The sequence below is a fragment of the Heteronotia binoei genome, chromosome 6, assembly GCF_032191835.1.
Source record: "Heteronotia binoei isolate CCM8104 ecotype False Entrance Well chromosome 6, APGP_CSIRO_Hbin_v1, whole genome shotgun sequence".
Taxonomy (NCBI): Eukaryota; Metazoa; Chordata; class Lepidosauria; order Squamata; family Gekkonidae; genus Heteronotia; species Heteronotia binoei.
In genome coordinates this window covers 34,326,309-34,353,855 of record NC_083228.1, presented here as the reverse complement: position 1 = coordinate 34,353,855, position 27,547 = coordinate 34,326,309, and the positions used below count along the sequence as shown (strand labels likewise).

Genomic DNA, 27,547 nt, shown 5'->3' with positions numbered 1-27,547 from the left:
TGTTTAACGGCAGCAAAAAAGCAAAAGAAAGAAAAAAGAGGTTACATTGGCCTTGGAATGCCAGTAAAGAATGAACAGCTGTTCTATTTAGAATTTCTAAAGAAACAGGATTATAACAAAGGGTGTCAAGAGAAGATGGATATACTTCTATAATTCCATGCAGCAACTCATTATGTCTAATTGTGAAATTTTATGGCATGTGCACACACATACAAAAATAATTATAGTTAAAGAAATCACCTAGACTGATGTCCTAACAGTTTTGCCACTGCATCATAACTATTGGTGTGGATTTGGATCTATTCCAGCTGGAAAATATTTTGGCATCCCAAAGAAATCTGGGATTTTTTGGGAAAACCAGGGGGAAAGTCCTGACAAAATCATGGATATATTTGGGGTAGATCTAAAAAACAGCATAGAGGCTGGAGCTTTGATATGCATGTTTGCATTCCCTCAAATATCTGGACTTCCATTTGCACATTCTTAAACTGGACAGGAAGAGAAAATATGTGTATCTTCCCATTCACACAAAAAAATGGTGATCAGGCATATTGGAAGGATTGTATGTACCATGAGTTCCAGTTGCATGGGCCAGGTATGTGAAAGCTGAACACCTCAAAACCCTATAGAACAGCACAACTGCATAGAAAGTATCAACAGAAGCAGTATAGATTCTTGATTGTTAGCATTAGCACAGGGACTCTCACATGAGACAATCCACACAATGAGCACCAGTTAAAAATAAGTGGCCTTGGTTGAGAGGCTGCCATGTGGAAAGTGCCTTTTCTGGTATTGCATATGGTAGCTATTATATTGCTTCTGGCAGACTGAAAATTTCTTTGGACACACAAAATAATCAGGCAGGCTTGGAGCCTAAGATTCCCTTCTACTATGTCTTGCAGACAAAGATTTAAAGAACAGGGTCACAGAGTTGGACCCCACAGCCTCCTTAGTGAGTTCTAGATTGTTTCTATATCACCGTGCATGTTTCACTAATAGCCAGGAGGCCACAAACCTACCAATGTTAAATAAGAGAAATTATAAAGAGACCTAACTTTTGATTTTAATCTCATGCATTATTGATTTAAATCATTATGTTAATATGCCAAAATGTATTTCAAAATTATTTATATATTTCAAGAAACTAGAAATGTTCACAGCCAAAAAAATTTAATAATCAGGAATTAATTTACATAAGAACATAAGAGAAGCCATGTTGGATCAGGCCAACGGCCCATCCAGTCCAACACTCTGTGTCACACAGTGGCAAAAAAATTTATATATACACACACACTGATGGACCTGTGCTCCATATTTCTATCTAAACCCCTCTTGAAGGTGGCTATACTTGTGGCCGCCACCATCTCCTGTGGCAGTGAATTCCACATGTTAACCACCCTTTGGGTGAAGAAGTACTTCCTTTTATTCATTTTAACCTGTCTGCTCAGCAATTTCATCGAATGCCCACGAGTTCTTGTATTGTGAGAAAGGGAGAAAAGTACTTCTTTCTCTACTTTCTCCATCCCATGCATTATCTTGTAAACCTCTATCATGTCACCCCGCAGTCGATGTTTCTCCAAGCTAAAGAGCCCTAAGCGTTTCAACCTTTCTTCATAGGGAAAGTGCTCCAGCCCGTTAATCATTCTAGTTGCCCTTTTCTGGACTTTCTCCAATGCTATAATATCCTTTTTGAGGTGCGGCGACCAGAACTGCACACAGTACTCCAAATGAGACCGCACCATCGATTTATACAGGGGCATTATGATACTGGCTGATTTGTTTTCAATTCCCTTCCTAATAATTCCCAGCATAGCGTTGGCCTTTTTTATTGCAAACGCACACTGTCTTGACATTTTCAGTGAGTTATCTACCAAGACCCCAAGATCTCTCTCTTGGTTAGTCTCTGCCAGTTCACACCCCATCAACTTGTATTTGTAGCTGGGATTCTTGGCCCCAATGTGCATTACTTTGCACTTGGCCACATTGAACCGCATCTGCCACGTTGACGCCCACTCACCCAGCCTCAACAGATCCCTTTGGAGTTCCTCACAATCCTCTCTGGTTCTCACCACCCTGAACAATTTAGTGTCATCTGCAAACTTGGCCACTTCACTGCTCACTCCCAACTCTAAATCATTTATGAATAAGTTAAAGAGCATGGGACCCAGTACCGAGCCCTGCGGCACCCCACTGCTTACCGTCCTCCACTGCGAAGACTGCCCATTTATACTCACTCTCTGCTTCCTATTACTCAGCCAGTTTTTGATCCACAAGAGGACCTGTCCTTTTACTCCATGACTCTCAAGCTTTCTAAGGAGCTTTTGATGAGGAACTTTATCAAAAGCTTTCTGGAAGTCAAGGTAAAAAACATCTATCGGGTCTCCTTTGTCCACATGTTTGTTCACCCCCTCAAAGAAATGTAACAGGTTAGTGAGGCAAGATCTTCCCTTGCAGAACCCATGCTGAGTCTTCCTCAATAACCCGTGTTCATCAATGTGCCTACTCATTCTGTCCTTGATAATGGTTTCTACCAACTTTCCCGGTATTGAAGTCAGACTGACTGGCCTGTAATTTCCCGGATCTCCTCTGGAACCCTTTTTAAAGATGGGGGTGACATTTGCTACCTTCCAGTCCTCAGGAACGGAGGCAGATTTCTATCCAAATTTCTATCCAGATTTCTATCCAAATTGTGTACTAAACAAAGATATACATATCTGCAGCAACTGGAAATCAATGTACAAACACTGAACAGCCATATCTTTGCTAAAGATGTATCTAAATATGAGGTATATAAACTGTTATATTGCAAATCAATATAGCTAATTCTCAACATGGCCCCACCTGTGGATACTTAGATATGGAGCCTGGAGACATAAACACACAAAACGTATCTACAAAACTGAAAAAAGCCCCAGGTTTGTAGAAAAATTTGAAATCTAGAAAACAAAAACAAATAAAAAAATAAACCATAGAGGGGTTAAACCTTCCTCAAAATAATACAACCAGCACCGGTACATTTAATAAATAAATGCCCTCTGCAGTGGTCATTTGAAGCCTGTTTTGGCCCTCAGAGAGGACTTACCATAGCCAAACATGGCAGCAACCACTGACAGACCTGGCTGCTCACAACCAGGCTTCAGATTCAGGGGGAGCTCACAGGAGTGCAGCTCCTGAACCTTTCTGAGAATTCCACCTCCTCCTTCTGAGAGTTCCACCTCCTTGTCCACTGAATAGTATTGCAGCTTCAATGAGCTCCACCACCTATTTTTCTACAAAACAACCCCTGCTCACAACTATTTTGATTGCAGCCACCGCACATAAGCTAATGAGGTATAATGGCTAGAGGATTTGGGAGGTCCAAGATTTAATCCTTACTCTGCTGTGGACGCTCACCTGGTGACCTTGGGACATTCACTCTCAACCTAATAACACAGAGGAAAGGAGAGGAGAATGATGTAAGCTTTTCTTGGCTCTGCTTTGGGAGGAAAGTAGGGGGAAAATGAAGTAAATAAATAATAAATACAGATAAAGATGGGATACAGATAAAAGTTTAGTTGGTGGGTGGGAAGAGAAGTAGGCAGGATATGAGAATACGATGGTTGCCAGGAGGAAGGAAAGTGGAAATAGTGTGGGGAGAGAAATACAGGTGAAAGTGAAGTGCCACCTGCAACTCCTTGCAGGTGCCCAAGCATGCAACTAGATCCAGCAGATATGGCTCTGGCTGGAAACATGTATCTAGGCCTTGCCTGCATCATGCAACTGGGCCTGGCCAGTTGGCTACAGCCACAACAAACCTGGGCCCAAGTGGCAGCAGCCAGCACCCTGCAATTGGGGACAGCAGCTATTATGCAGCTATGCATAGTACAGAGGCTGAGCACTAAGCAACTGGGCCTTATCCAGGCCCTCAGCCAGATGGCACAGTTTTCCTGGGGAAGGGCTTCCAAAGAAAGGGAAAGAGTGAAAGCTGAAGACATGGGGGACAGACAAAGGTAGACTGGCTGCTCTGTGGGAAGAAGAGAAGGCAACAGGAAGAGAAGAGAGGCTAAGTGGACTTTCAGGGAAGGGTAAGAAAAAATGGAGGGGGAGGGAGTGGGTGGTATTTGGAGGCGGTGGGGTGGGAAGTTGGGGAATGGAGGAGTGGGAAGACACCACGCATGGGGAAAGTGAATGCCTTCACTTGGGTGAGCCAGTGGGAAGACAGCAGGGGTAGGGGGAACTTTCCCAGAGCCTCTTTCTAGAGCCCATTGTATTTTTCTTCACGGTGGGCCTTATTCCTTTTTTAATATTTTACCATTGCATGCGAAGTGGGGGGGGGGGTCACATTCAGGGTTAAAAGTTCCACTTAGACTGAAGTATTTGTGAGTGTTTGAATTTGGAAACTGCCACTTTTAGAAATGCTGTGATAGAGTCTTTCCTAATTGACTGTTTTTAGATTTTAAGCTTAGATTTATCATTGTCAATGACCTGCTGTTTTACTGCACAGGAACTCATAGGAATAGTAATAAGGAAAAACATCCACACCTCAGCACAGTTTTAGAGCACACTTTTTTTTTAGTATAAAAAAATCAAATGCCTCTTTCCTTACATCTTATTTTGAAGTGTGAACATCTAATGATTTTCCTCCGTTATATTGCAATGGCATAATTCTCTTTTATATTCAAATGTCAGTATCTTCAAAACACAGAAGTATGCTGTACTTACTTTCTTTGATACATATATTAATGTACATTTGAAACTTCAGAGCCAAAGCTACATTAGCTGAAAGAGGTTACCCTGATTTTATGATTAGTCCTATATAATGAGGACAATTGTGGCATTTGGCGACCTAAATTACAGCATGGAATATAGTTTAAGAACAGATTTTTTTTTCAAAGAGACTACCCTTTTAATTTCTTATTACAATATGTCCTAGTCTACTTACATAAAGTTTAACCATAGTCTGGCCACAGAAATGTTACATGGTGTTTTATGAACAGTCACTCATTTGGGTCATATACTGTCATTCAGTGTCACCTGGTAGCAAAGGAGAAATAAGCAGAGATAGCTGCAAACTGAAAATGCAACATTATCATTCATTGAAAAAATATGTGTAATTTGTGCATTTAATCGATCTGTTCTTTCTTTATGCCTTTTTTTAAAAAGGCACAGATATATTTAAGTAACCCACACTTAACTTCCCTCAAAGTCGTTGGAATAAATTCTCAACATTGCTAGTCTTATGTAAATGACTGGCTAAGAAGCTTCAAGTTATCATTGGAATTTCCTTTCCCCCATGAGTGTTTACTAGTCCTATTCTTGTAAAACGAAATCTGAAGATTAGAAGGAAAAGGTTTTAACCCCCCCACCCCTTCTTTAGGCACTAGTGACCTCTAAAAAAAGATGTTTAGTATGGGCCAACTGCAATGCATCAGAAGTAGACTCTACCCCCACATTGTCATGGGTGCTGGGGACCCTGCGGAAGAAGCCGAGCCTGTGGAAGAAACTGTGCCCCTGCCACCTGCACCACTGCCCCTGCCTCCTGCTGAAGAAGAGTCAAGCCCCCCTGCCTTGCCCTCTCGGGTGGCTCGTGTGCGTGACCACCTTCGTCAGGACCTCAGGGATCGAAGGAGGGCGGCACGCTCACGAGCAAGATGCTCCCTGAGCCCTGAGTTTTAAAAGGATTCTGGCCCTTCTAGGAGTGAGGATGCTTGAGTCTCAGCAGGATCCTGGCTGCCTCTCTGAGCCAGCAATTAGCCCAAATGGGCAACAGACAGCAGAGGGCTATATAGCTGTGGGCTTTGGGAGGAGGTTTTGTGGAAGCAACTAGTCACTTACCTGACGTTCTAGCATCCACTTTGGCTTTTGACTTCGGCTTCTGGACCCCCTGACTCTGGCATTGACTTCTGGACCCCCTGACTTCGGCTTCTGAACCTCTGACCTGCGATACCTGGACGGTGATTCGGTTTTGGCGTTTTGTGTTTTAACAATTTATTGATAGCATATGGTTACACAACTTAATTATTTCTTCACTATTTCAGTATTAACCCATATGACATTTCTATCCCCCCTCCCTCCAATGATGACTTCCCCGAGGTTAAAAATTCAAGTTCAATACTAAAGGTACTACTAACTGATCAAAATTCAATATATATATTAGTACTACTAAAAAATTGTCCAATATCTTTTTACTTTCCACTCTTCCTCCATATATCCTTTAAATTTCCTCCACTCCCTTTTGAATATCTCTAAATCATAGTCTCTTAGTGTTCTAGTTAGTTTGTCCATTTCACACCACGATAAAACTTTCATGGTCCAGTCCCATTTCTCCGGTATCTTTTCTTGCTTCCAAAGCTGCGCGTATAGTGTCCTAGCAGCTGATAGCAGGTACCAAATTAGAGTCCTATCTTCCTTTGGAAATTTTTCTAATTGTAATCCAAGCAAAAACGTCTCTGCAATTTTCTTAAAATCATAACCCAAAATTTTGGAGACTTCTTGTTGTATCATCTTCCAGTATTCTTTCGCTTTTTCACATGTCCACCACATATGGAAGAAAGAACCTTCATGTTTTTTACATTTCCAACATCTATCCGACATTTTCTTGCTCATCTTAGCCAGTTTTTTCGGAGTCATATACCATCTATACATCATCTTAAAACGTTCTCTTTTATACTCTGACAAGTTGATATCTTCATTGAGTTCTTCCAAAGATATTCCCATGCATCCATTTGTATTTCTCTGTTCACATTAATTGCCCATTTGACCATTTGGGACTTTACTACTTCTTCTTCTGTAGACCATTTCAATAATAACTTATATACTTTTGATATCAGTTTTTCATTATCACCAAGCAGAACCCTTTCCAATTCTGTTTGTTCTCGTCTAATTCCCTCCGATTTAATATCATTTTCCATCAAGCTTTTAATTTGTTGCATTTGAAACCAGTCATACTTATTATTTAGCTCTTCCGAGGATTTTAATTCAATTTTGTCTCCTTGAATCTTGAGCAGTTGGTTATATGACATTTTCCTTTCTTCATCGGATTCAGCTGTTATTTTTATTACTTCTGCTGGCACTATCCACAGCGGTTTTCTCTTGTCTCCATATTTCTTGTATTTAATCCAAGTATTTAGTAAGATATTTCTAACATAATGGTGAGAGAAAAAACCGTCCATTTTATTCTTCCCATAGTACAAGTACGCGTGCCAGCCGAATTTATTTCCGTGAGCTTCTAGCCATAAAGGTTTTTCATCTAACAGCATTATCCAATCTTTTATCCATGTCAAACAAACTGCATCATGATACAATCTTAGATCAGGAAGTTGAAAACCTCCTCTCTCTTTGGCATCCGTTAAGATCTTCATCTTTATCCTTGGTTTCTTTCCGGCCCAAATAAAGTCAGAAATTTTCCTTTGCCATTTGTTAAATTGTTTTGCATCTTTTACAATCAGGATGGTTTGAAACAAATACATTATCCTTGGCAAAATATTCATTTTAATTGCAGCTATCCTGCCCAGTAAGGACAAATTTTGGTGCTTTGGACCCTCCTTGCTACCCAGCTACAGACCTTGGACTGCCCCTGGACTTCGCCTGGCCTGGCCCCAGCCCGTGACACACATAACATTATGATATAATAAAACCTTGCCAGCCAATAGACTCCTGTTTATTTTTTCTCCTGTGATGGAATAACAAGGCTACCACTCTGGAACTGTATATAATATATTCCAAATAACTGCTTTTAAGCTATGATTATTTCTTAGCCATATTTTAGGTTTGTTTGCCTGGTATCTTTGCAGTTCTTCCCTCCAACTAGACATTCATCTTTGTGCTACCAGTGAAAGTATGATAAGAACATATAAATTATCAGAACTTATTTATTTCCTACATCTAATCTTAAACTAACTGCAATATCTATGAGCTAATATTATGATGGACTTACCCTGAGGAAAAAATGATCTATATCTTTAATACACTATTCTTTATTAGAGTTCTAGCTTTTAAAATATAAAACAAGAGACATTTTGCAGCAGGTCAGATCTCCATGATCACTTTTCAATAGCTAGTCAGCATTTTAACTGTACAAAATGAAGGTGGCAGTGAAGAAGTACAGACTCAAGTGTACTGAATTCTGTTGAGTATTGCATAGTGCAGTTTTGTAGAAACCTTTTAAAAATCATTTTTATTTGAATAAACTTTTTAATACATTAGTCTGTATGATTGTTTTTACTTAAATGCTTTTCCTTTGAAGTATTAGGTTACATAATTCATAGAAAAGCACAACTTGAACATCATGTAGCTAAACTTAATGTACTGCTGTGGAAAAATGTTAAAGGAAATCTAAGAGACAAAGAGTTCTCAAAGGCTACTGATTGTCTAGTCCCACTGTTGCAGCTGCAGCAATGCAGTTGTCTTTGCCTCTTCTTCCCAGGAAAACTTCCATTGCTTACTTGCCTGGCACTAAAGGACACCATTCTCTGATCTCCATGAGTCTGACACACTCAAATAGTTTACAACACGGCACATTCAAGGACACTATCATTGCTCCCTCTCTCTGTTATGAATTTGTCTTCCCCCTCCTGTACCCAGTCATCTCCACCTGCCAAAAAGCAGGAAACAAGTGCTCTGAAGGTCTGGAGAACAAAACCCAAATGTTGAAGTGCTGATAACTGATGCTGTTATAATATCACAGGGCCCTGGCTCCTGACTACTATGTCTGTACAATGACTACATTAGGACTCACCTGCAAAGCATGCCCTTAAAATACCTGTCACTATTGACACTAGTAATGAGTGATAAAGAACTCTCTCTCTCAAAAAAAAAATCTGACAACTGTTTTTTTGTAAGCCAAAGTGCCACTCCTGGAGAGGCCAAGTGTCTACGCATACAAAGCAGGTCTTTCAGCATCCAAGTAGATTCGATTGCTTACACCAATAAAGCATTAGAAAGAAGTGCTGTGATAATTTGGTTGCTATACTTTCTGAAACCTCAAAATGTAATCTGGTGAAAATAAAGGGCTTTTATACATCAGTGATACACTTGAGTAACATAATTCCCACCTTCACTTTCATCACAGAAGCAAACATTCTATTATCTTCAGACACGCCTCCTATGTAGAGTTTTTTCGTGAAGACAGGAGCATGGTCATTTTCATCCTGTACTTCAATGATCACCTTGGCAGTATTACCTAAAATAAAAACAACAATTTAGTACAATTTTGGTACGCCATATGCTTTTGATGGTGGGCATATAAATGGAAGGAAAACTGGTTTACAAAATTAGGACCACGTTCCTAAAGCTGTACATAGGTTGCTGATGTCGCTACTATAAGATTTGTCCTGTTGCATTGCTTGTAATTTGCAATGCCATTATATTCAAATGAGAGGGTGTAGGATTCATCTGATACAGCTGACTTGCTGGAGGCTGACATATCCATAAAATGGCATTTAACAGTATGTGTTTCTTTTGCTGCATCTTCTCCATCCCTCCTCATCTATTATTTTCTTAGCCACTTAATGGCTTTGTGTGGTATCAGTGTGTTGTACCTGAATATGATCATGGTGATAATTCTTGGGTCAGTGCTTTTTTACTGACCCAGCTCATGTTGTAATACAGGAATTGTAGCAGAGACTGATTCACTGTGAGCACTGCTTTAGCAGCAGTATGAAGTTTCATAAAACTGGGTTATTAAACACACAATGGACAATGTAATTTCCTCATTAAGGTGGACAAGAGTAATAAAGGCATGGTAGAGGTATAGCTGTTGTAGAGAGGTTGAGGATCATCCGCAGTATTTGTTTCATAGGATACAAAGCAAAGAAGCTGATGGGAGAAGCTGCTGAGAAAACAATTGCAGCATATGAAGGTTACTAATTTTTCACATATACAGGTTTTTGTAGGCTTCTTCTAGGATTAGGAATTTTAGACCCCTCTGTTATGAGATACCGGACAATCATTTGAAGCAGATGTCCCAAATCTTGAAATAATTTTCAGTTAAGCATAAGGTATCCCTAAAAAGAAATCTGGCTTTGTAGGTGTTAGCTATAAAATGGATCCTGGCACAAGCTGTATATGAGCAACTGTACCAGCAAAACTGATAGTGAATTCATCATAGCTCACAGAATAGATATCTTAGATTTGAAAGGACTTCCTTCCCAACAACTTTGGGCTACAAGTGCACAGAGCCTAAACATGAAAAGCACACAGCAATCTCGGCAAAACATCGCTTTTGGGGTCAATAATCAAAGAACTTGACACACTGTTGAAAACAATGAAAAGTCAGTTTCCTGAAAGAAATCCCATTTGCCAGTGAGAAATGATTTCCTTTCGAAGTTTATTCTTTTCCACAACAGCTAGTCACGGCTATTTATACTGCTGTATATGCGGTATGTTTTCTTCATAACCACCATTCTCATTATTTTGGTCTTACTTCTTACAGAGAATACCTATAAAAAGAGTTCTGTATGTGCAACCAGAATAGAAATGTTATACTTCCTCTGTGGGTAAAAGGATCAGCAAAAATATGTCTTCTGACATAACTTTACAAGAAAAACATTCTCATGCTTAATATGTATAAGAAAGCAAGGAAATGAAATCCTACTGCAGAATATGCAATTATTCTATTATTTTGCTTAGAAAATTGTATATAGTTATAGTTTTCATATGTAATAAAGCTCCCATCCACTCTTTGCATTGCTATGTAAAAGACTGATGGTGCAAACCTATGTATTATTATATCAATCTTAAATCCACTGATTTAATGGAAAGACTGGAGTAGCTTGGCATAGGACTGCCCTGTTAACCATTCAAGACATATAACCCTTGTTAATATGAGAATAACCTGTAAAGTCATCACCATAAGATAATTCTTTAGAGATCTTTTGCAAACACACCAACGCATGCCAGATATGTTGCTAACCACAATACATTCTGAAATAAATGAAAAGTGAAATTGTGGTATCGTAGAAAACAAGCATGTAAAAATTGCCACTGTTAATCAGACTTCATAGGAACCAGGAAAATATAATGAAATGGTCTCAAAGCCACCTCTGATGTAATACCAGAACTGGGCATTCTGACTTCTATTAAATTGAGTTTAGAGTGAGACAAGGCCAATATTCAAGCTCCCATATAGTGCAATCCTAAATTGAAATACAGTTTTCTAAATCTATTTCAAAATCTGAATCTATTGAATTCAATGATCTGAGAAGGGTAATATTGTTAGGATCTTTAAGATGTCTTTATGGGAGAATAGGGAGTTTCACCTGACCCACTGTAGCTATTGGCTTTCTTACTGGTGTGGTAGATCTCCACGAGTTTCCTTTCTTTACTTGAACTGGGTTGCGGCATACAGAACGGAGTCTCCTGCAGCCCGTCGCATCGCGACGTGGCTGCAGGGGAGATTTTGCCCACCCGGAGGGAGAGCGGACTCTTCGGCGCGTTTTTTAGTGCGGCTGGAGGGGGCGGGGCTTCAACGCTGCTATTGAAGCCCCATTCACCTTGCTGTCAATCCTCTCGGCGTTTTTGGCCCGCCTGCCCTGTTTGTTAGGTAGGCAATTGCTGGTCGCCTCTTTTTTAGAGGGGCCGGGTAGGAATTTTTTACTCCCCAGCTATTTGGCTGGTGACTGGGGGGTGTTTTTTGCCTACCCTGCATAGCATATCAGTGGATTGGGGAATTGGCTTTGGGTTGGTGCCTTGGTAGAGTTTGGTCACTTTTTAGGGCAGGTTTTACGGGGTTTATGGCACCATGCGGCGTGGGGAGGACCGGTTAGCCTCCCCCTTTTGGGGAGTTAGGCGTCTGGCAGGATCAACCTTTGGTGTGGCCCGAGGTGTGTGAATGCAGACTGTCCTGGAGACTCGATTGGATGGGTGCCTTTCGCTGAGACTTGCGTCTGGTGTTTGGGCCCTCCGGTGCGAGCCTCCCTGCTGGGCCTGCCTAACAGGAGCTGTGGGCTCACAGCTCCGGCTGGGGGGCCGGGTCTCTCGCCCGCTTGAAAAGGCAGGGGAGCGGTCTGAGGAGACCACTGGCCCTGACCTGGCCGCAGTTCGGTTTCCCTTGCCATTGCTGTATTATTTAATAAAGTGGCCCATAGTTTCACCAATCTATTTGTGTCCGTCTCCTTATTCCGACTTGGGGGGGCAAATACAAAATGGAGACAATAGGTTTAAATGCTGAGAATTTAAATGCCAACATCCAGTGCAAAATAAGCATTTAGGCATAAATTAATTATACCTTTGGATGAATCTTCAAGGAGGCAGTTAAATAATGAGCTATGAATAGTGTAACAGTCTTATCATTGCCAGATAGCAAATATAATAAGTGGTAATCGTGTGTACATACTGGAAAGTGTGAAATCAGTGGAGAAATAAAGGCTCTTATGGAAGGATATAACTTACAACTAGATAAAAAACAGATGTTTCCATCTCCACATTTACACAGGCTCTGTTCAATTGGTGTGTCTGAGAATCAGCCAAATAAGAGGTATGACATTATGTCTGGCCAAGAAAAAAAAATATTTGAAAGGCTGAAATAGTTAAGAATTTCAAATAATCTGGAAGCACTGGAAAAGGTGGGGTGCTTAGTCCCCAGAAAGAGGGGAAGCAGTAGTAAATAAAAACATTACAAACAAGTATCAGTCCTCTTAAACTTTATAAATTTGATTTGTAGACTGCCTTCCCCTGTGCACAGAGCTCAGGGTGTGAACAATAATTCCAATAAATGCATTCATAAATCAATTTAAATAATTTAAACAATAAACAATGCAACACAATTTCAAATGCATTTACAATAATCTAATTTATATCCTGCCTTGTGGGGGGAGAAATGAAGGAGGAGCCAGACTAAATAAACAACATTGCTGTCCTCAACCATAGACCTGGTGGAATATCTCTGCCTTACAGGCCCTGCAGAACTGAATTAGGTCCCACAGAGCATGGATGTCACATGGCACAGAGTTCCACCAGGTTGAGGCCAAGGCTAAAAGACCAGGTTCTGGTTGAGGACAGCTGGATGTTTTTCGGACCAGGGATCACCAGTATGGAACACTTACTCTTGAGGCAGTCCCATAAATACTCCATGAATATTAACCACACACACACACATACACACACCCTTACTCCATCTTAATGAACGAGACCAGTTATTATTCCCAAATTTACATGACATCCAGAAATGTATCAGACAATCTACAATAAAAAGGGTCAGAGGCAGCAAAGATGAGGGAGAATTGGACACATCATGCTTTCTGGAAACAAAGGTCATCTCAGAGAGAAACAAGTTTCTCCCTAGTCCTCAAACCACTAATCAAGATATTGAAATAAAGCTTAAGGCCACCTTAGTGCTGCATCAGAACGATCTGAAAGTCTACATTACCATTCTCAGTGGAAAGATGCTTCATTCAAACTGGCTTAATTGGAACTATGTTATTTTATTTTGGGATTTAGGCTTGTCAAAAACTCCACACATGAGAGCCAGTTTGGTGTAGTGGTGAAGTGTGCAGACTCTGGGAGAACCGGGTTTGATTCTTCACTCCTCCACTTGCAGCTGCTGGAATGGCCTTGGGTCAGCCATAGCTCTGGCAGAGGTTGTCCTTGAAAGGGCAGCTGCTGGGAGAGCCCTCTCAGCTCCACCCACCTCACAGGGTTTCTGTTGTGGGGGGAGAAGATATAGGAGATTGTAAGCCGCTCTGAGACTCTGATTCAGAGAGAAGGGCGGGGTATAAATCTACAGTCTTCTTCTTCACATTCAGGTTTAAATTTTTCACTCTCTTGGCAGAAGTCAGGCAGGAAGGGGGATGTCAATTCCATCAAAGTATCACCAAGTACCAGTCATCAAAGCTTTGGAAAGGCTAATGGACATCCTGGCCAGAGACTACAAAACGATCAGCTCACACCCTTATTGGAAACTGACACTTAGGATGGATATAGAGTTGGCAGACTTCCTGAACTTTCAGGAAAAGGTTTTTTGACCCACAAGAAGGTAACAGAGGAGAAAAGTTGTTTGGCATGGAGGGAGAGGGTGCATTTTGCAGTCCTTTTTGGTGAGTCTGTTCTGGCTGAATATGTCTGGAAGAAGCAGCTCTCACACTTGAGCTCCATTTTCATGGCCATCATTGCTATATGGGGCAGATGAAAGGCTAGCAGCCTGGACAAAGACTCCAAGGTAATGGGAAGTTTTCTCAAAACTGCAATTTCTAAGTTCAAGAAAAAGAAGAAAAAGAGAACAGATTTATATCCCAACCCTTCACTTGGAGTCTCAGAGTGGTTTACAATCTCCTTCCCTTCCTCTTCCCACAACAGACACCCTGTAAGGTAGGTGGGGATGAGGAAGCTCTTACGAGAACTGCTCTTGAGAAAACAGCTCTAAGAGAACTGTGACTAACCTAAAGTCACTCAGTTGGCTGCATGTGGAGCAGTGGGGAATCAAACCTGGTTCCCCAGATTAGAGTTTGCTGCTCTTAACCACTACACCAAACTGGCTCTCAAGAGCCTATCTTAGAATAAGTACAGCTAGAGCAGGTACTGAGTCAGGGACAGGACATTTCTGTGTTTATACTTTTCTTTTGTATCCTTGTTCAACCAATTGCTGTTCAGACAGTATGTGCGTAAACTTTTTTCCTTTAAATTATTTTCTACTTTAAACATTGGGAGTTCTTCATACCACACAGAATTCCACTGTTCAAATACACTATTTAAAACAGGCACCTAAAGAAGAGAGGCAGCCAGTGCTAAATTATTTCCCTGGGAATGCACAAATGCAGGAAGTAATCAGTCTCTGGGTGGGAGCAGACATATGCCACTGGCAAAGCCCTGGAATGCCAGTGTGAGAAGGGAAGCTGTGAGTGTTGGCCTTCTTGGTGTAAATCTTAGAATGCCCAGTTGATGGCAGGGTACAAATGGAGAAGTGAAAGAGGGAAATCCTTCTGAGGGTCAGACAAGCTAAGGGAGCACAGCATCACTGGACGGGCACTAGGGACAGTTGCTGGGTGAATAAATGCCTCAGATGGCCCAACAGAGTGGCACTTACAGGTAAGCAGGGCCACACCACCACAGGCTCTGTATATATGGATAAGTGACTGGAACACACATATCCCCGTCCACACATGGTAATAACATATATGAGTTTTAAGCTCTAATCTCAGCACCTTCCTTAGGCACTGTAGCAGTAAGATATTCCTTGTCATTTTATTACTTCCTTTTACTCCTGAGTGAAAGAATATTTAGAACAATTATAATTTATACAAGTATTCTGAACTTTCAAAGCTCATAAATTGCTAATATTGGCAAACTGCTGCAGGAGAAAGATTAATTCAAGTTCGGTATTTGCAGGAAAGCGATAATTTGCATAAGATATCCAAAATGTAAATTAAGTGTTCTTTCAATAACGCTTCTGGTTTTGGTTTTTAACAACACAAACAAACGTGGATTAGCAATACCAGTGTCAGAAAACCAAGTGGGAAGCTGTGGCACCATTAACGGCATTCCAGTTGCCAGGTTCCCTCAGTATTGTGTGGATATTCACCAAACTAATCCTAGTTTTAAAATATGGCTTGCCAAACCCAACATTATGTTGACTGCTTCATTACCATTAACAAAAAATATGTCACCTATGTAATTTCAATCAATATTTACAATAATTCTATAAGGAAAGTTAGCATTATTACCCCCATATCGTAGATGGGGACAAGGCTGAGAGTCAGTACCTTAACTTGATTGAAGGGATCTTTCCCACACCTCTTAAAGAGGCAGTGGTCCGTCCCCTCTTAAAAAAACCATCAGCAGACCCGGCCACATTGGCGAACTATCGGCCGGTGTCAAACCTTCCCTTCCTGGGTAAGGTCATAGAGCGGGCGGTGGCGACAGCTGCAGGGATTCCTGGAGGACACTTCCGCACTGGATCCATTCCAGTCCGGCTTTCGGCCAGGTCACGGGACGGAGACAGTTCTGGTCGCCCTCATGGATGATCTTATGCGACATCTGGATCAGGGCGGCTCTGCAGTGCTGCTGTTATTAGATCTGTCAGCCGCTTTTGACACGGTTGACCACCAGCTACTGACTGACCGCCTCACCGATGTGGGGATACAGGGATCTGCCTTGCAGTGGCTGACTTCCTTTCTCCAAGATCGGGGACAAAGGGTGGTGATAGGGGAGGAAGCATCCCAGAGGCACTCCCTTAGTTGCGGGGTGCCGCAGGGAGCGGTCCTAACCCCGATGTTATTTAATATCTATATGCGCCCCCTTGCCCAGATAGTCAGGAGGTATGGACTGGGTTGCCATCAATATGCGGATGACACCCAGCTCTACCTAATGATGGGTGGCCAGTCTGACTGTACCCTGGAAAATCTAGACCTGGCATTACAAGCCGTGGCCTCCTGGCTCAGACTGAGTCGGCTGAAATTGAATCCGACGAAGACGGAGGTTCTCTACCTGGGTCGGGGCAGTCCGGGGAGAGAGATCCAGCTGCCGGCTCTTGACAGGGTGCCACTAATACCGGTCCCCAAGGTCAAGAGCTTAGGCGTGCTCCTTGAGTCCTCCCTTACAATGGAGGCTCAGGTGGCAGCCACTGTTAGATCAGCCTTTTTCCATCTTCGGCAAGCACAGCAGCTGGCCCCTTACCTGGACCGCAGCGACCTAGCGACGGTAATCCATGCTACGGTCACCTCAAGAATAGATCACTGTAATGCTCTCTACATGGGGCTACCCCTGACGCTAACCCGGAGACTACAACTAGTGCAGAACGCTGCAGCACGGCTGTTAATGGGGCTACCACGACGGGAGCACATTCGGCCAGTGCTGAGAGAGCTGCACTGGTTGCCTGTTGTGTTCCGAGTTCGCTTCAAGGTGTTGGTATTAACCTTTAAAGCCCTTTATGGTCAGGGACCTGCCTATCTACGGGACCGCCTTTCCCCATATATCCCCCAGAGAGCACTGCGATCAGGGACAAAAAATCTGCTGTCTGCCCCTGGCCCAAAAGAAGCCAGGCTATGCGCAACAAGATCTAGGGCCTTCTCGGTGGCAGCACCAGAACTCTGGAACACCCTCCCAGAAGCTATAAGGGCCCTGCGGGATTTGTCGGCGTTCCGCAGGGCCTGTAAGACCGAACTGTTTAGACAGGCTTTTCTGGTTGACTGAAAATGGGCTGCCACCGGACATCCTACAGAAGCTGGTGGTCATAGTCAGAACCCAATACCGCCAGACTGGATTGAGATAGCGTAATAGTTTTAAACTGATAAATGTATTATGGTTTTATATGTTTTATGGAATTGATTGTTTTTATGATACTGTAAGCCGCCCTGAGTCCGCTTGCGGAGAGGGCGGGATATAAATGTAAAGTAATAAATAAATAAATAAATAATAAATTTCATCTACTTAGCTAGAGTAGGCTGAAGTAGAGATTTCCTTAAAAAGTATTGCATTTCTGGGTGGCATTTTCTAGAAATAAGTCAATCTAACTGAAACCACTTTTAATGTTAAATAAATGAGTTATATTTTACAACAGGAAACTGGTGGTGGTTGATGTTAGGTGAAATTTGCACATGGTCTCTGCTTTTCTTGGGCTATCTGTGCTTTGGTAGAAAATAAATAAAGATTTTACTCTGTGGACTTCAACTTTGCTTTCAGTACTTAGTTCCATGTCATATCTCGAAATCCCAAGTCAGAGCAATATGAGGAATTTCAGCTGAATAAGTTTGCTTCTCTCAGTTTAGCACTATGCAGCGGTGCCTCCATGCCACAAGCCAATCTCAACAGAGAGGCTTACCACATAAATTGACTCCCCACTCTGGAGTGTAAAAAGGTAAAGGTAGTCCCCTGTGCAAGCACGAGTCATTTCCGACTCTGGGGTGACATCACATCATGACGTTTTCATGGCAGACTTTTTACGGGGTAGTTTGCCATTGCCTTCCCCAGTCATTTACACTATTCCCCCCAGCAAGCTGGTACTCATTTACCTCCATGCTAACAAAAGCTGCCACCAGCCATGCCTGCCACCAGCCCAAACAACAGGGGCTGAATCTCCATGGCAAGCCAGAACTCATAAATAGGTGACCATGCTGAGATGCTGCATGTCAGCTGTACTGATGAGACATGGTCCAAAACATTCTTTAAAATGTCAAGTAATCCCCTCCACGTAGATGAAAAGTGTGTTATTTCTGTGTCTTTTAATTTCTGACATTAAAACCCTTATAACCTTTATTCCTTACAGTTATTAAAATACATACATTAATCTCTCTTCCAGTTTAAACTTCACTGACATTTAATTTCATTAACACCTTTATTTCAGCTCATCACTTCATTTTTATATGTGGCATATATTTCATTGGTTCTGGCAGATTGAGAACACAGCATCTGTGAGTCACTTATTATTTAACCCTGTCCTTTTAACAATGTTCCAGTGGGTAGCGGATTACAGCAAAGACTGCACATTAAACTAACATGTTCAGCTTTGTCCTCCAATCTGGAAGAACAGATGCCAAAACTCTGTATCAACCAATTCTACCAGGAACACATACAAATGTTGAACAAAGTTTGAGTCCAGTGGCATTATTAAGACCAACAAAGTTTTATTCACAGTATAAACTTTTGTGTGCAGGCACACTTTGTCAGATATAGATGAAACAGTTTCCTCAAGCCTTACTTATAGACAGTGTTCCCTCTAAGCAAAGTTAGTGTGAGGTAGCTCACAGTTTTTTAGCCTCCGGCTCACAATTTTTTGTCTTAGCTCAGGAAAAATGCCTTCAGAGCAAACTAATGTATGCAGTAGTTCACAACTTTAATACCAGTGGCTCACTAAGTAGAATTTTTGCTCACAAGACTCCACAGCTTAGAGAGAGCATTGCTCATAGGATGTGGGGTGGGGGGTTGCAATAAGGAAGGGCCACTATAAGTGCTTGGTGATTACAGCTGAGATTGGATGCAAGAAAGATCCACAAATGGCTTTAAATTACCATACAAATACAAGAGCTAACAAACAGATGTGGGAATGAGGTTTGAGTCCGGTGACACAAGTTCAATTCTGGGTACAAACAAGAACTGAGAGACTTAGTATGTACATTCCAGATTCGTTATGTATCCTACTTTGTAGGCTGAAAAAGTGTGCAAAATCTACACTGCTGCTATTGTTCAATATAAGCCAGTTTCTGATGCGTTTTAGTGTCATACTCTAATAGGGGTGGATGATGGCAGCAGGGCATGCATACAGGAGCAGGATATATTCTTAATGCTGCCACTGAGTTCTAAGGGACAAGGAAATTAGGGTACAATCCAACCCTTTGCCTTTAACATTTCCTTTCTTTATTGTGAAGAACAGCCCTGCACCCCAGAACTTTATTATAAGTGGGGTGTTGAACTTTATTATAAGTGGGTCTGCATTTTCTCCATACACAGAGCTTGAAAGGAGGGGGAACTAATCTCTCCAGCAACTCTACCTAAAAAAAGCTTTTTAAAGGAATATAAATGAGCAAAGTCACAGTTCAAGGTATCTAAGCTTGAAAGGCAGATGGTCTTCTGTCACTTTCTCCAGAAAGATAAATGGATAAAATGTTACTTTTCCTGGAAAACTGGAAAAGCAGGGAATTCCCCATTATGGATGGGGAAATAATGAAAGGGGTATAAAAATGCTAGACCACAAGATAAAACAGCATCTTCCACCATCTTTCTTAGCCAACTGCTCAAACATGGGGTTGTTTCAGACAGTGGCAGAGCTGACCACATGCAGCTAAAAAGGAAGGATACTCCATCCAGAAATCAGAGGTATGAATCATTTCAAAAAGTTTGCAGCTTAAGTTAACATGCTTTGGGGTATGTACAGAGTTTAAGGAGAGAGGATATGTCATTTTATTGGTTTACATTTGATCTTGCTTCAATTTGCTATGTAAAGTAAGCACATGTGCATTTATTAGTTTGGCATTAATTTGGATAATGCTGGTCTGATTTCCTGTGACCATTCCATGCCCATTTGGACACATGTACCCAAGAGAAGCAAGGGAGCTTGAGATTGCCCCAGCCCCCCACTACCCCCAAATTAAATGCATCTGTTAAACTCATAGCAGCTTGAGGGTCAAGCTGGGGAGGTAGTGCAAACCCAGTGCTGAGTCTTTTAATGGCAAAGCAGGAGATACTCTTTGAAGGCTAGTGGTGGCACTCCAAAGAGAAGGAAGGGGGGACAGAGAAAAGTGGGGAGGCTTGGCTGCACAAAGAATCCAAGAAGGCTGAGGAGGAACAAAACTTGCAATAACACATATATCATGATTCTCAACATAAAAACTCTGCTAGAGTATTTTTTTTTCATTCATATATATATATATATATATATGTGTGTGTGTGTGTGTGTGTGTGTGTGTGTGAATGAAATATATATATATGTGTGTGTGTGTGAATATATATATTCTGTGTCTTTCACATGAGCACAATAATAAACATAGTAATAAATATTTAGTATTATGTAAAATTCAAAGTTGTTGAGGTGCTTAAGATCTCTCTCCCAATTGTCACATAAGTGATGCTAAGGGTGAAGTGCTAGGTTGGCACTAGGAGGAGGGTGTCCTCCAGGCTTCCATTAACATATGGTGTTCCTCAAGGTGCAGTCCTCTCCCTGTTGTTTTTTAACATCAATATGCGCCCCCTCAGCCAGTTGGCATGGTATACTTGAGTAACATAATTCCCACCTTCATGTCACCAGTATGCTGATGACACCCAGTTGTATCTGTTGGTGGGAATCTGCTAACCCTAACCCCGTAAAACCTGGCCAAGGGGCTGGTGGCCATTATGGGATGGTTGAGGAAGAGTTGTCTGAAATTTAATCTAATTGATGGACATTCTGTGGCTGGCTGGGTGGGATTCAGGATTGGGGTCCCAACTTCCCACTCTTGGCAGCTCACCTTTAATAGCAGAACTGTCAAGAGATTGGACGTGGTCTTGGATACCCCTTACCTACGGCGGCCCAGATCACACATATTGCCAAGCTAGTGTTTTACCAACCAGGCAAGGCAACTGGCCCCTTTACTGTCTAATCCTGACCTAACTACAGTAATCCATGCTATGGTCACCTGCAGATTGAATTGCTGTAACTCGCTCTACACTGGCCTACCCCTGAAACTGATCCAGAAACTCCAGCTGGTCCAGAATGTGGTGGGGCAGGTCCTGACAGGAATGCCATGAAGTGCACATATTCAACTTGTACTGCACCAGCTGCACTAGCTCCCAGTGGAATACTGGGTCAAGTTCAAGGTTTTGGTGCTGATCTTTAAGTCCATGTGTGGTCTGGGACTCCATAAGAGAAACCATGTTTGATCAGGCCAATGGCCCATCCTGTCCAACGCTCTGTATCAAACAGTGGCCAAAACCCAGGGGCCAGAACTACAGATGCCTTCTTGTTGTTAACCCCCCCACTCCTGCGCATCAACAATACAGAGCATCACCACCCGAGACATACAAAAGCTCCCTTTCTGGTTGTCGTGGGGGGGTGGGAGGAGACCTGGCAACTCCAGGTTCCATTTAATCAAGCATCTGTGGAACTGCCTCCTCTGGCATGTCCCCCAAAGAGCCTTACATTCTGCTGAGAATAATCTACTAGTGCTCCCTAGCCCTAAAGATATTTGGCTGTCCTTGACCAGAGCCAGGACTTTCTCATCCCTAGCTCCTACATGGTGCAACTCTCTGCCAAACAGCATATCTGCCTTTTGGGACTTTATGCAGTTCCACAGGACATGTAAGGCAGAGATGTTCCACCAGGATTTGGGTTGAGGACAGCAATGGATACCATCTTACTGGTGCTCCCTTCCTCTGTTTCTTCTGAATATAACAAGATGACAATGAATATTGTATGACTGCTCTGGTGCCTTTCTGATGTTATTTTTAGTAATTTTAAATGGATTTTAAATCGTACAGTTTATGTTGTTAATTGCCTTGAGCTCTATGAATTCAGAGAAGGGTGATATACAAATCTAAATTATAAATAAATAAATATAACTGCTCTTGTATTGTATAGGTGTATACTACTTGGACACACATTAGAATTGTGATCCTGCTATCACCAGATTTCAGGAACCAGCTGCAGAATTATTAAAATACACATCACTTATTAAGACATAGGATTGCCAGCTCTTTGTTGGGAAATACCTGGAGATTTTGGGGGAGGAATCAGAAGATGGAGGGGTTTGGGGAGGGGAGGGACTTCATTGGGGTACAATGTCATAGGGCCCACCTTCCAAAGTGGCCATTTTCTCCAGGTGCCAAAATTCCATTATTATCTCCAATGTAATTTGTGGAAAAGCCTAGAGTATTTTGCTGTGTAAAATCTTTCGACATTTCTATACTAATTCTTTGTCTTCTGAGGCAAACATGTTCTCAATAAACTCTAATTTTCCCTGCTTATGCACATGAGAATACTACCAGGCATTTTTGTCTGAGTCATTAACATTTTCTTGATAGCACAAGAATCTGTACTTGACCTGAAGTGCTGCTGAAATGTTTACTAAGTTGCATGACATTCGCAGGACACTCTCAACTACCTTTGGGGCACCTGACCCTCCCACTGTGGGATATGCAGCAAAAACAAAAGAGCAGCTGTTCTGTTCCAAACTGAGTTAAGAGCAGACGGTTGTCTCTATTACAAAGGGCACTTTAATCAAACTATGGGCAAGCAGGATAATTGGACGAGCATCAGTAATAATTTATTTAGCTCTGTCCTTAATGATCTGCCAGGATGACTTTATGCAGTGGCAGGTGAAATAAACTTCTCTACCAGTTAGCTCAATTTTTGCTGTTAAAAAAATCTGGCTTGACCCACTATGATTACAACTCTTTAATGACAATTTTAATTAAGGCTGTCAATGAATTAAAGACGTTTTAGCTGAGTAATAGTCTGTCTTTTAGCCAATTAATTGTGTTCAATCTAATAAATCACCAAACTTGACTGTAAGTTCCTTTCTGACATATTGAAGGATGCGGAAGATAATTACAATTTAATAAAGAAAAGCTATAACTTGTTAGACAAGGCATCTTTAATATTTTATTTTCCACTGATGATGTAGTGAGCTAAACTACTGACCGGCGTCTCCTCCCTGCATCTCCTGGTAATATTTAATTAAAGAGGAGATATGATCTGTGAAGTTACTGCATTAACAGTGCCATCCTAAGCTAACTTTTGAAGTCCACTTGACTGTGTAAATCTGTGTGGGATGGCACTGTAAATATTTTATTGCCTCACCCTGCAAGCACCTGCCGCCTGAGTTTGGCTCAGTGATATATGAGAAGCAAACAGAACAGCCTTCCTGATCTCTTCAGGCAGGTACAAGGCAGGCGTGACCAAAAAGAATGCATATGAACAGGAAGTTGCTCTTGTTAGCAGTATATTAGGGGGCACCCTCAGAAGTCCTTGTTCAAATGAAAGAAGCTGTCATGGTGTCGCACAGCAGGAGAGGTGGTTTTGAAGGTATGTGCAACAAAGGCCATTAAGGGCTTTTGTAGGTGATAACCAATACCTTGAATTGAAACAATTAACTGAGAGGTAACCAGTGGAGTTATTGCAAGATGGGTGTGATATGAATGCTACACCAAGCTCCAGATACTAACTGAGTTGATGCATTCTGTACCAACTGGAATTCCAGAGTTGACTTAAATGGCAGACCCTCACAGAGTACATTACAACAGTCTAGCCTTGAGATTACAATGGCCTGCATTCATGTGGTCAGATCAGCCGGGTCAGTGTAGGGAGCCATCTTTTGGACTAAATGAAGGTGGAAATATATGGTCCTCAAATCTCTCATTGTGGGTGCATATATAAATTCTAACTTAAGAGTGGGAGTGGGCCATGAGTGACTTTCTTCCAGCTCCTACACAGATCTCCCATCTGTCCCCTGATAACCTCAACTATGGGGAAAAAGTTACATCCACACCAAGCAGTTTCCCTCTTAAACAGTGCCAGAAACCAGTTTTGAACCATGGCATCAAATCCCAATTAAACTAGAAAACCTGGATATTGTCAATCACGGCTAAGATTGGTACAGATGACAGAAAGGCAGAGGGAATTTGTGCAGAATGCTATGGAGTGAAAGCATATTAAAGACATGAAGTACACCCAGGTTAAGAGATCAGCAGTGCAGTCCTAGTTACTTTCTTCTAATCCCACTGACTTCAATGAACCTCTCCACAGCAAACTTCTACAACTAGACTACAGTGTCTTCTTTGATGACAGCAGGTCCCCAAGCCAGAAAGCAGCCTACATAGAAAACACCCCCAACACTTTCATATTTGTGTACCCATTTTTATCCAACCGCTAGTTTTTCTGTGCCCATGGAAAGCAGTGGTTAGAGGGGCCAAAAAGAAGTGATGAAACACCTTCCTTCCTTTGGCTCTTCCCTTTCCAGCCAATTCTAAGTGCCTGCTGGCTACATGGAGCTATGAGAAGAAAGACCCACTGCTCTGTGTGCATGCCTACTGAAGGACAGAAAGGTCGGGCATTTTACTGGATAAATTAATAGGTAGGGGGCATAAATTGACATGCTTGTAATAATCCTACTGAGTACTTCTGTTGCTTAATGGAGAAAACACACAGGTCTCATGTTTCTAATTGTCAGTTTTCTAGCTGAAAAAAAAAATGCTGTTTGCCACATCATCTTTGAGACACCTTAAGGAGAACTACCAGTGAGCCCATTGTACCGTACGTGAATAAATAAAAATGAATTAAATTGAAGCATTACAACAGCACAAAGCATCTAAAGGGCAATAAAGAAAACTGCCTAATTTCACCTTAAAGGGGTGAGAATTGCAAACTGATTATCTGCCTGAGAAAAACTTATCACTTTTGCCGATGTGTTCTTGGGCATGACAATTGGTATCTGAGGTAATAAAACAGAAGTTCAGATATAACCTCTCTGTGAACAACCTATAGCTATAAACAACCTTCTAGTCAACAGCTGACAAAAGAGGGGAAAAAAAGAAGATAATCAAAAGTAACATTAACTGCAGATGAAGCTTCCACGAGACATCATCTGCCAACTGGCAACACCTTTGTCTTTGGGGGTTTATTTTTCAACCATCTATTTGTATCCATGACCATTTTTAGATTGACACTAGAACAGCCTGGAGGCTCCTTCTGTTGAATGAGTGCCGGCGACTGCTAAAGTTGGGTGTCATATGTAACAAGAGTGATAATTCAAGATAAGATAACAAAATGTGACAACTACTGTCAGCAGTCGTACACTAAGCAACCGTTAAGTGTAATACCTGAGGGGGACAAAGAGAAATGAGTTGGAAAATAAACAGCTACTTTTATTCTTGTAGCTTCAACATAGGGAAAGCACACAACAAAACAGATCCTATACAGCAGAGTGCAGGAGAACACTGTACTCCACTGGAGTTTGTTAACAGTACAAAAAAAAAGGGGTGGTGGTGGTGGAGAGAGACTGTATTAGTGCAAAAGAGATTAAACCAGGATTTTTTAAAAAAATGGCTTGCTAATAGTGTCATCTTAAGCAGAGTTATAATTTTCTTAAATCCATTGAAGTCAATGGGCTTAGAAGGGCATACCTCTGTCTATGATCACACTAGAAGTCATTTAAAAGATTAGTTTCCTCCATTCAGGCCTGCACATCAGCTGAGATCTGTAGTGAGGCTCTGTTATGTGTATTCCCACTGAGAGGAGGATCTGCATGAGAGCTAGAAATTCAATTCTCTTCCTGCTCCTCTGTTTGTCCAGCACCAGGATTGCTTAGGCACCAGTGGATTTCTCTTTCTTTACTCCTTTTCTTAGCTGTTACTGAATCCATCTACCTTTTTAGAGTCGGTAGACTGTATCACTTTATTGGTTTTATTATTCCCATTGGCAACAGTTACAAATAATTATTTGGACCTGTTCCGTTCCTCAATTTTCAGCAGTTTTCAGTGTGTTATCTTGTTTTAATCTTCTGGCTTTCATTCTCACTGAAAGAAAGGTGCCACCCCCAAATAGGTTATAATTTTTAAATTATTGTAACTTGCATGTGAATTGAAGAAGACTCTCTTTTGACAGCACATATACCTCTCCCTGACCACCTCCCCCCCAATTGATCTTCTCTTCAGGAAAATAGGTGTTTAAAAAAACAACCCCTCCTCCCTGGATCTGTTTATTTTTTTCTTACTGTGCTTCTAGCTTGTGGACTTTTTTGTGAATTTTTCAAATTCCAAATTATTGGCATAGAAATAAAAAGTACAATATAGCAAATTTACATGGAGTTTCAGCTATAAAAACCAGTCAAACAGCAAGAAGGGGATGTCTTTTGCTCCTTGGCTTGTGATATGGGAACATTGGTCAGATAGTAGAAAAAAAACCTAATTTCGCTTCAGGTAATCCATAAAAATTAGAATAGGTTTGATTATTCAGTCCCGCACTTCCCTATAAAAATCACAAGGAAGTAAGACATGGGCAACCATTTCAAGGTGCCTTCTATTACATGGGCAGACTCTATCCTGATAAGGAATCTTGGCAAACCTCCCAGACAGCACCGCTGAGGGTAGAACACTGAGTCTTGCTAACATAAAAGAGCAGCATAACTGGAGTGAAGTAATCTGGGAAAGGCAGGCAGCAGGCATCCCATTATCTGGAAAGATACCAAATGCTAAAGGGGAACAAGTTTTATATCCAGAAGAACAAAGGGACTGTTTCTCAATATCTAAGATCCTCTGTTTCAGGATTCTGAATGCCAGGATTTCACTTAGCATACAGAGGTTGTCCAGGGGTACACCTATGGCATGTATTTTTTTCCGGATCTGACTATACCAAGTGGAAACGAAGGAATCCACTAGCATCATATGGATATAACTAGCAGGGTCTGCCCTAAAGTGTAGCCGTAGCCAAAACTTTATGGTTAGTAACCATGCCCTGGTCTTAATCAAGTGGGTTCCAGTCTCTAGGCACATTGCACTTTTTTTTGTAGTGAAGGTGTCTTGAGCCAGCATTTAAACAAATAATGTGCTAGGTTCTGTGGCAGGCCTTACCTCAATGAAAAATCCTGAAAATTGGAACTGTATCACTATTTCCCATGTGCTGTAAATCCATAACAGAAAGGTTCATGACAAAAAGTAAGTTCATGGAAAAAAGGTTTTCGGACAAAACACTTTTTCCTCCTGTGTCTCTTTATTCATATTTGGATTTCTGTATTTTTGTTTCAACCATGCTTTGACTTTCTAAACTTTTCCACACTACTGCACAGTTCCTCTTTGCCCATCAAAAGATTACTGCTACTCATAAGCGAGTGAGAGCTTTTCTCAAATTGACACCTATATAGTCTACAGCATACCTTATTATAGGTCTGATGTATGACTCTCCTCTTCTGTCATCTCATCATATTAAGCTGAGGGGTGTGTTGGGGAGAATATTAAAGTCTGCAATTCCAAAGCAAACAGATTTAAAGGGCCAATTGCCATCATTATTTGAAAGTGAACTTTTGATCCCTCTTCTTCAATGTAATTATTTTGATTTGTGTTTTCTGCCTCATACTTTTCATTCACTAATTCAGAAGTTCAGCAGGGTAAGAAGTTTGTGGACAACTACCAAGGGAGTGATAGATTTTAAGAGTCTTTTCCCCATCACAACCTG

General features: G+C 41.5%; 1 protein-coding gene across 3 annotated transcripts in view; it reads right to left on the bottom strand.

Annotated features, from left to right (window-relative positions):
• The window catches only part of PCDH15 (protocadherin related 15), a 475,582-nt gene that overhangs the window by 66,247 nt on the left and 381,788 nt on the right, over window positions 1-27,547 (bottom strand). For all 3 annotated transcript variants that reach the window (XM_060241241.1, XM_060241242.1, XM_060241243.1), the window contains exon 26: window positions 9,033-9,160. In XM_060241241.1, the coding sequence (XP_060097224.1) occupies window positions 9,033-9,160 (128 nt within the window). The remainder of the gene's footprint in view (window positions 1-9,032; window positions 9,161-27,547) is intronic.